This window comes from Entelurus aequoreus, linkage group LG25 (assembly GCF_033978785.1).
Source record: "Entelurus aequoreus isolate RoL-2023_Sb linkage group LG25, RoL_Eaeq_v1.1, whole genome shotgun sequence".
Taxonomy (NCBI): Eukaryota; Metazoa; Chordata; class Actinopteri; order Syngnathiformes; family Syngnathidae; genus Entelurus; species Entelurus aequoreus.
Genome location: NC_084755.1, coordinates 22,520,494 through 22,531,228, shown reverse-complemented (window position 1 = coordinate 22,531,228; position 10,735 = coordinate 22,520,494). Strand labels below are relative to the sequence as shown.

The window sequence follows — 10,735 nt, the reverse complement described above, 5'->3', positions numbered from 1 at the left end:
TAGATAGAAAATGTATGAAAATGGAAAAAAAAAAGGGGTTTAATATGGTTTCTGTAGGAGGACAAACACGACACAAACCTTCCTAATTGTTAGAAAGCCCACCGTTTAATAGGTTTGTGTTTATGCTTCACTGATGACAGTATTTGGCGAGCGCCGTTTTGTCCTACTAATTTCAGCGGTCCTTGAATTCACCGTTGTGTGGACTGTGACTCAACAGTTTGTTTACATGTATTACTTTCTCCAACGCTGCCACAGAAAGACGTGTTGTGTGCCACTCTTCCTTTGTCTCATTTTGTCCACCAAACGTTTTATACTGTGCGTGAATGCACAAAGGTGAGCTTTGTTGAAGTTATTGACTTGTTGCAGAGCTAATCAGGCATATTTGATCACTGCACGGCTGCAAGCTAATCGATGCTAACATGCTATTTAGGCTAGCTGTATGTACATATTGCATCATTATACCTCGTTTGTAGATATGTTTAATTTCATGTTCTTCTTCTCTGTGTATTTGGTTTATTTTTCCATATTTTTCCTGAGAAGTTTTCTTCATGTTTTCCAATGTTGTAAAAATGTGTAGAATAAATATTATATTTCAACATTTCTGTCAACGAAGATTTGTGTCAGCCTGCGACACATAGTCATTTTGTTAGTAGGCTAATATAGCTAATTAGCCACCTACATCATGTCTTGCCGTCATTATAACGCTTAAGATTACAGATTAATTTTTTGTATTTATGGCTCTTTCAACATTTTGGGTTGCCGACCCGTGGGCTAAACAAATGTTTTATGTATATTTAAAAAAACTAATGTCAGTGTTATTAGTTATTCATAATACCATTAATAACATTATTATTTGTTGTTCTTACATCATCAGAACCTCAATCACCATCAGCTTTAACACAAGGAGTTTGACTTGGTAGACTGTGCTCTCTTTGTTCAATGCCGTTTCGATTGTTGCTGCTTATTGCAACACATAACACAGGCTACACTTTTATTCTGCCCTTTATTCCCCCTGAATGTTGCAATTTACTTTGCCAAATATGCAAACAGTCCTTTGAGTTATATTTGAAAAAAATAACTTGAGGTGTTGTGTTGATATTCTTCACAATGAAGTCACTTTAAAAATAATCACACCAAAGAAAGTGCATTGTATTTACACATGAAATGCATATACATGTAGGAACCATGTTAGGTTAATAATATAATTTGGAATAAACTGAAAAAAGCAATGCAATTATGCAGGATGAAGGTTGAGCTCTAACGCCCCTAGCTTAATGCTAATGTACAATGGACTAGCTCATAGACAAGCTAACTCAAATTAGCAGGGCACGTACAGACAACAATTCCCACTAACGTTCATATCGATGGACAAATTACAGTCACCAATGAAGCTAACATACATATTTTGGGAATGGAGTGTCCGGAGAACACATTCACGGGGACAAATGCACACTCAACGGAGGTTCAAAGACGCACGCGGCGTAAAGTTAGACGTTATTGTCGGCAGTATTGTCAAAAGAATTAGGGTAGCTTACACTGGCTTGAACAAGAAATGCATAAATTAGCCTAAAATACCTTTCTCTTCAACTTTCTCTCCTTACTTTTGCCGGGTGTCAACTCGTTTAGGTGCGTGACCAGCTGACACGCTTCTGACAGGCGAATTAGATGCAGGAAAGTTTTTATGATAATTAATCTGTTGCGCCACAATCAATTACATACATACATACATACATATACTGTATATATTACATATACATACATACATACATATATATCAAAATCAAAATCAAAATCCCCTGAAGAGCAGGGAAACCTGCGAAACAGGCTAGTAGGGATGAAATAGCCTCTGTGTTTTTTCCTGACCTAACGTATAGACTTAGACTTAGACAAACTCTAATGATCCACAAGGGAAATTGTTCCACACAGTAGCTCAGTTACAAAGGATGGAAAGTGTAAGGATGGAAAGGATAATGCAGGTATAAAGTAGACAAAAAATGTACCGTAGTAGCAAATAAGAATATATAACATATGTAATATTTACATATTATACAGTATATGATATATACTGATATATTATGTTATATTTTTATTTAATATAGACAATATATAACAATTACCATGTACAATATTACAGTATATGTAACAGCTGCAGCATAAAATAGAGAGTATATTCCGCTCCACCCCGGTATTGAGCACTGTAATACACCAACGTATATGGTCTTCGAAGAAGAAGAAAATCTTTACACATTTAACACGTTTGTATTTTTATAAACAGCTGCTATGAAAATATATATATATGTATATATATATTTATATATATATATACAAATATATATATATATATATATATATATATATATATATATATATATATATATATATATATATATATATATATATATATATATATATATATATATATATATATATATATATATATATATATGTATATAATTCCTATAAACACACTCAATCAATGCAAGTCATTCTGATGACTTGCATTGATTGGAATCAGACATGATTCGCAATATTGTAATAAGTTCCATAAGTTCAAATTTACATTGTGTAGGGGGTGGGCAATTAATTTTTACCGGGGGCCGCATGAGCACTGCTGGAGGGCCACACCGACAATATTTCAATTAAGTTTTGCACAAATTATTTTTGATATACCGTAAGATAGATAATAATAATAATAATAATAATATTTTCATTTAACCTAACTTATCTTTATACAAAAGCAGATGGCTTTTGATGGTTTTATTTTTAACACTTTCTTACACAACACTTCCTGATGTATATTACAATACAAAAATTTCAATTTCTGTCACTTCATCCTGCATCCTCTTTGTTGTGAACGTAGCACATCTGTAAGGTGATTGGCGAAGAAGGAGGAAGCGTTGCTGTTGCGGAAATGAGGAGTGAGGATTGGTTTTCCTTTTGGAAAGAACGAGATAAGTTGAGCTGTGTTAGTATAGCATGCTCAATAAAAGTTTAAAAAGAACGTCAGACTTGGTGTGCACTTCTTCTGGACGCTACAATTGATGTCACAAGTGGGATGAAATGCCTCCCAGTTCGCCTTGCCATCAAACCTGGTACCTAGTCTTCATTGAGGGCGGAATTCCCCCCGTGGCAAGCAGCGTGGCTGCACCTGTAAACGCTTTCTCTCTCTCTCTCTCTCTCTGTCTCTCTCTCTCTCTCTCTCTCTCTCTCTCTCTTTGCGGCGAGCTCCTCACGTGGCACGTACCTCCCGATGACGTAGCACACAAGCAGCGCAGTATGCGCAAAGTTTTACTTCTGACACCAATTGTAGCGTCCAGAAGAAGTGCACAGCAAGTCTGACGCAATTTTTAACCTTTTATTGAGCAAGCTATACTAACACAGCTCAACATATCTCGTTCCTTCCACCCGCACGTCTCCTCACTCCTCATTTACGCAACTCAAGAAGACAACATCTACTTCAGCAGGTCGTTACACTATATTCTTTAAACACAGCAACATGTGTACCACAAATAAGCACACGGCTTTACCTTTACTTGGCAGTCCATGTCTTTTTTAAAACACGCCATTCGTCATCAACTTTTCTCTTTTTAGCGTCTCGGGGATAACCGCTGTGCGCCTTCCCTCACAGGACATACGCACATATAACACTTTTCAAAATAAAAGCAGCACAGTTGTATTGCACGCACGACAAAGATGTTTTTTTAAATTTATTTTGTATTTGTGATTGCCGCTGCGCGCACGAGCATACGTCCGCATGGAAGTAATACAAATAACGCTTTTCAAAACAAAAGCAGCACTGTTGTATTGCACACTCGAAATAGATACTTTTTTAAATTTATTTTGTAATTTATAATTGGCCTCACGCGGGCGGGACAGGGACGTACAAAGGGCCGGATGCGGCCCGCGGGCCGCAGAATGCCCAGGTCTGGTGTAGGGGGACAAAAAAACATAACCCTCTCTTTACAGTACCACATGTAATTTGTTGATTTTTAGCTTCTTATTTGTCCAGATTCAATACTCCTTTTTATACACTTTACAAGACATACATTGGAGGTTAACTCCGTAGCTCGCTAGCTTGTATGCGCTAGTTTTCGAGACCCTTATTTTGATAGCACATGCAGGACGGAGCAGCACTTTATTGTGAAGACAGGACATTTGCGGACAGCAGGTGTTTGGCAAGAGAGAGTGTTGTAATAAAAAGTGTTTCTCGCGTTCCTGCCGGTCGTTTATTTTGCCAGCGGTCATCTCAAAAGATTCCCGGGTTCCATAAATGTCAATCAATTGACGAAAGAGACGACATAGTGAAGATTGATAATCGGTAATATTTTGTTGTTTTTTGTTTTTTTTTAAGCCTGGCACAACCTTCGCAATCGACCGGTAGCTCATGGTCGACCTAATGGGCACCACTGCGGTAGTCTATACACCAGTGTTTTCAACCTTTTTTGAGCTAAGGCACATTTTTTTCATTGAAAAAATTCTGAGGCACACCACTAGCAGAAAACATAAAAAAATGAAATCCGTAGTCGATATTGACAATAAAAAGTAGTTCTCGCAATTGTTGGATATGAATTCAAACCATAACCAACCATGCTTCACTATAACTCTTGTCTCAAAGTAGGTGTACTGTCACCACCTGTCACATCACGCCATGACTTATTTTGAGTTTTCCTGGGTGTAGTGTTTTAGTTCTTGTCTTGCGCTCCTATTTTGGTGGCTTTTCCTCTTTTGTTGGTATTTTCCTGTAGCAGTTTCATGTCTTCCTTGAACGCTATTCCCCGCACCTGCTTTGCAATCAAGGCTATTTAAGTTGTGCAGAAGCTATCCTTCTTTGTGGGGAGATTATTGATTGTCATGTACGGATGTACTTTGCGGACGCCGTCTGCTCCACACGCTGTAAGTCTTTGCTGTCGTCCAGCATTCTGTTTTTGTGTACTTTGCAGCCAGTTCAGTTTTAGTTTCGTTTTGCATAGCTATCCCTAAGCTTCAATGCCTTTTCTTAGTGGCACTCGTCTTTTGTTTATTTTGGTTTAAGTGTTAGATACCTTTTTACCTGCACGCTGCCTCCCGCATATTGTGATCACGACAAACCATGTTCCTGACATCTACGAAGCAATTACCTACCGGCTGCCACCTACTGATATGGAACAGTATTACATGGTTACTCTGCCAAGCTCTAGACAGCACAGACACTCAACAACGGCACATTTGCGGATTATAATTCCTGGTTTGCAAAAAATATTTTTAACCCAATTAGGTGAAATTACGTAATCTCCCACGGCACACTAGACTATCTCATGCACACTAGTGGTTGAAAAACACTGCTATACACTACTGCCATTGCAACTGTATGCAAAGTCTACTAATTAATACTTGCAAATGGGACACAGAAGTGTAAGAAAACAAGCTAACGACTGGACAGCACAGCTCAGTGTTGAATGATAAAGACAAAAAAATACATATTTTTAAACATTCAATATTTATCAACACAAACGTACCCAAAATTGGTACAGCTGAGTATCGGTAATTCCCATACTGGGATTGGTACTGTATCGATTCAAATGTGAAATAGTACAATTCTCATGCATACATGTTATTTAGTCACACCTGACTTGATGGTGATTGTGGGATTATTGTCAGACCACACACACATTCACACAAAATGCATTGTTTTGGGGACCACATTTCCAGAAAGCGGCGTTCTCCCATCACTATGGTCTTATTTTGTATTGTATATTCTTGAGAACCAACATACTCTACAGTAGACATTTGATTTTGTCCAATTCATTTAATCAGACTTATAGGAGTGGTCTGCTGTTTTTAAGGACCATCTGCAAAAAAGTTAGTCCCTCAAACCTTTTCTAACTGAACTCACAGGCCACAAGTTGAGCAGCACGAGTGACGAAAAAAGAGAACACTAGTAGTAAAACTAAAGAAGTTGAACAAGTGACTTCTGACTGCATCTGAAGTAAACAAGCTTGTTGCATGAATCTCATTATGGGGGAAAAAAACTGCTAAAAAGGAGAGGACTTAAAGAGGTGCCTTGAGGAACGCCTCAGTTCACGTTTGTGTTCACAAGTTTGGCCTCAGTGTTCTGTGCTTGCTAGAAAAGTTCAAATGTAAATGCAGAGTAAAACAACTTGCACTGAGCCTAGTCTATAAAATCCGCTACACCTCCCTGATACCGAAGTACATGTCAAACTACTTCCTTAACGTAAATGACCGCCATAACCACAACACCAGAGGGAGCTCCACTAACCACGTTAAACCCAGATTCCGATCTAACAAAGGTCTTAACTCATTCTCTTTCTATGCCACATCAATGTGGAATGCGCTCCCAACAGGTGTAAAAGAAAGGTCATCTCTATCCTCCTCCAAAACCACACTAAAACACCTCCAGGCAACTTCAACCCTAAACTAACTTTCTCTGATGATGCAATTGTTGATGACTGAAGTGTTGATACCAACCAATCCTAACCCCCCCCCCCCCCCCCCCTCCATATCCCACACCCCGGATTGTAAATAATGTAAATCATTCCTTGTATATACTCTGATGATTATCTTGTGTGATGACTGTATTATGAAAATAGTATATATCTGTATCATGAATCAATTTAAGTGGACCCCGACTTAAACAAGTTGAAAAACATATTCGGGTGTTACCATTTAGTGGTCAATTGTACAAAATATGTACTTCATTGTGCAATCTACTAATACAAGTTTCAATCAATCAATCAATCTGCAATGTGCTAACAGCGGTCTAAGTTCCTCTATACAACAATATAGGGCTGGGCGATAAACCGAGTTGTAAGATATATCGATATATTTTGAAACACGATGTGAATTAAGAAAATATCGTAATATCGATATTCTCACGTTAAAATGACCAAACGCCGCTTATTTGTTTGTGTTCCTTGTTCTCCCCCGCAATACTCCATGGGCTATGTCCTGGGCGTGACGTTAAAGTGCATCCGGCAGTGGAGGCTCCTCTATGGGGTCTTGGGGCACTAGGAGGGTTAACCCCTTTACTACTGTTACCCCAGGTGGCCCTTGGCAAAGACCTAGTACCTGACTGCCCCCTAGCCAGGGATACGGTGAAGACCTCAACGGCGGGAAAAAAAAAAAAAGGTTTTATGCCTTTTCTGTCAATAACAACTTTGTTTTTTATAATAAAACTGAAATATGCAGTATTTCTCCCACTGCCCAAAACTTTTAGAAAGCAATGTTTGATGTGAAGTACTTAGAGCAGGATGTCAAACATGCGGCCCGTGGGCCGGATCAGGCCCTCGAACAGGTTCAGTCCGGGCCCGCGAGATGAGTCAGTGTAAAATTGAGCTGCATTTTAAAATTAAATAAACTGTTTTTCTAATGTGTCCACTGGATGTCGCAATAGCAATTCTGTTAGGCAAGCAAATTGTTTATATTGGGGCGAGCAAGTATACCAAGCAAGAGGTACACAGTAGCTACACTGGAACTCCTCCCCCCTGACCCAACGTAAAACCACAGGAGTAAAATAAACAATGTAACCCCACTTAAAATGCTGCATGAGACACATTCATATGGTTCTGTGAAAATTAGTTTCTTCTGTGAAAATTCAAAGAAAGTGAACAGTGGAAAGACAAATGAGGTAGTTGATACATAGAGGAGTTTTTATTTATGCTTTCTTATGTTTTTTGTTCAATTCCTACATGGGCTGTGACTTAAAGTTGAATTGCTTTGTAGATACACTGAGATTAAGTCTAAATTCATTGTGTTCTTCATGGAGTTTTTGAAACTGTACCATTTTTTTTCCGCATATTTTTCAATTAACTTGAATTGTTTTGTCAAGAGGATCATTTGTGATATGTCCTTTTTTCAGAATGTGCTTGTTCTATTTTAGGCCAAAGTAAAACCAAGAAAACAATCTGAAGTTGCCGTAGTTGTATTTTAAAGTTATTATGCCATGATTTTACCAGTCCGGCCCACGTAGGAATAGATGGTTCTCCATGCGGCCCCTGAGCTAAAATGAGTTTGACACCCCTGACTTAGAGCCTTAAAAAGATCAATAATGCAGGACACCGTTGATTTTAATTCATTATTATTTTAGAGCAATCACAGTGAAAAGAAAAATAAAATCCCGTTAAATGTATTTGGGATCAAAAGGTGCCCCACTCATAAAGTTATATATTTTTATTCGTTTTTTTTTTACTTTCAACACTTAAGTTACGAGATCAACTTCAGATATATCTGTCGATTTTACGTTTGAACTATTATTTTGTTTGTTTTATGCTCTTTAGTCAAAGAAAACGTTGATGTTTTTGTATGGCAACCACACAATACTTTCTGCAATATTTTCCACATAAAACATTTTTAAGTGAAATATTTGAAATAATTGAAGCCTTGAATAGGTCAATAATTCATTATAACATTGATTGTTTTATTTTTTTTTGAGCAATGGCAAAAAAAATAAAGATAGACAAAAGAAAAAAAAAACAGCCTGCATGGCAGCTTTGTGTCAACATTGCAACTTTTTCTAGTTAGATTTCACCTCATTCCACTTTTTTAAATGTTTTTTTTTAATCTTTGCAATAGCATTTCCAGAATGTGGAACAATTAGCTGCGGGCTGCAAATGGCCCCCGGGCCGCACTTTAGACACCCCTGGATTAGGACACCTGATTCTCATCATTTGGATGGGTGGCCAAATATTTTTGGCAATATAGTGTATATATCGAATATCGAGTTTAAGAAAACATATAGAGGTAAACTTTTCCGTCTATATCGCCCAGCCCTACAAAAATAGCACTCTATAGCCTTTTAAGGAATTTGCTGCAAAAATGTTTGTTTTGAACTGAACTCTCCGGGGGCCTGTATGGTGTCATTCCCCAGCCGGATTTGGCCCCCGGGCTACCAGTTGAATATCCCTGCTGTAGGCCATACTGATTAGCTGGTTATTTTTTCTTCTTCTTCTGGTATCACCCATCCCCTCCATTTCTCTCTTTCTAGTGCAGGGGGTCGGCAACCCAAAATAATGAAAGAGCCATATTGGACCAAAATACAAAAACAAATCTGGCTGGAGCCGCAAAAAATTAAAAGCATATTACATGTGTCATGAGATATACATTTAATTAAGAGGACTTCAAGGAAACTAAATGAGCTCAAATATACCTACAAATGAGGCATAATGATGCAATATGTACATATCGCTAGCCTAAATAGCATGTTAGCATCGATTAGCTTGCAGTCATGCAGTGACCAAATATGTCTGATTAGCACTTCACACAAGTCAATAACATCAACAAAACTCACCTTTGTGCACTCATGCACAACGTTAAAAGTGTGGTGGACAAAATGAGACAGAAAAAGAAGTGGCATAAAACACGTCCTAGAAAGTCGGAGAAAGTTATAAATGTAAACAAACTATACGGTGAGTTCAGGGACCGCCAAAATTAGTAGGACAAAACGGCGCTCGCCAAATACTCGAATCAGTGAAGCATGTTTAATACAAACAGTGTGATTTATAACAATTAGGGAGGTTTGTGTCATGTTTGTCCTCCTACAGAAACCATACTAAACAAAAAATAGATTTTTTTCCCCCTCATCTTTTTCCATTCTTCATACATTTTTGAAAAATCTCCAGAGAGCCACTAGGGCGGCGCTAAAGAGCCGCATGCGGCTCTAGAGCCGCGGGTTGCCGACCCCCGTTCTAGTGAGTACTTGCTGACATCAGCAACCAGCAGCGCCCCCTAGACACCCCCCAACCCCCTCCATCTGCATCACAACACAATTACACGCACACGACTGGGGGATCATACATCAGGCTACACGTGATGTGACGTTGAATTACTAACAGTAGTGATTGATGCCGATCAACAGCTCATAAAAAAAAGGGGCACCTCTTAATTAAGTGTAAATTGCTAGAATCCTGGAGTCAGCAGCCATAAGTGACGTGGGTCTGGCATGCTTGTTAGTGTTAGACCCCCCCCCTACCTGATCTCCATTAGGCGTAAAAGGATATGGCCATTCGGTGATCTTTTTGGCGTATTTCCTCACAAAGTTGTCCTCGCTGAAATGAACAAGGAGCGGTTGACGGTGAAGCAGTTCTGGCGCACTGGTATCGGGTTATACAAGGCCATAGTCCGGGCTCTCTGCGCCATAGACTGCTTGTACACTCTCTGGGCCCCGGGCCCCGGCGGGCCGTGGCCAGGGCCATGTCCGTGCCCGTGTCCGTGCGCATGTCCGTGGGGTCCTCCTTGCCTGCCGCCGCCGCCACCACGGCGCCGGGGGCCCCCTCCACCGGGGCCTCCGCCGTACCTGGCCGGCACCTCGTCCCCAAAGCGCGCCATTCCCCGGACACCAGAAGCCAATCTCGACGAAGCAGCGGAGAAGGAGACCGGTGCTCCAGCTCCACGGCCACACAACATTACATCCCATCCGGGTTCGAACGTCTCACGTGGGTTTAACGATCGACCTGGGGGCCCATGTATGGAGTCCACCTCACCGAGGCGTGGGTGCGCGGGAATCAAACGTGCGGTCCTTTCGGAGCTTCTTCAACACGATCCTCCGCCATGGCCCGTCATGCCTCCTGCATCAGATCTGCTCCACGGGCTTCCACGAGATTTATTCCTCCGCTGTCATGACAACATGTCATTAGACGCCTTTAAATCGACACGGTGAATAAATCACATTAAAAAAAAAAAGCCGCTTGGATGCTGCGGAAACCACCGCGTCCTCACACACTTAATGGAACGCCACCATTCT

The 10,735-nt window shown here is 39.9% G+C and overlaps 1 protein-coding gene across 1 annotated transcript; it reads right to left on the bottom strand.

The window, feature by feature from the left end:
• Nucleotides 1-9,998: 9,998 nt before the first annotated feature.
• On the bottom strand, nt 9,999-10,678 carry si:dkey-248g15.3 (voltage-dependent P/Q-type calcium channel subunit alpha-1A). The gene has a single exon (XM_062036851.1). The coding sequence runs from the start codon at nt 10,396-10,398 to the stop codon at nt 10,024-10,026; it is 375 nt and encodes a 124-aa protein (XP_061892835.1). The 5' UTR covers nt 10,399-10,678; the 3' UTR covers nt 9,999-10,023.
• Nucleotides 10,679-10,735: the final 57 nt, after the last annotated feature.

What these genes read in the sequence shown, in the direction of transcription:
- si:dkey-248g15.3 (XM_062036851.1), bottom strand. Translation starts at nt 10,398, where the DNA reads ATGTTGTGTGGCCGTGGAGCTGGAGCACCGGTCTCCTTCTCCGCTGCT.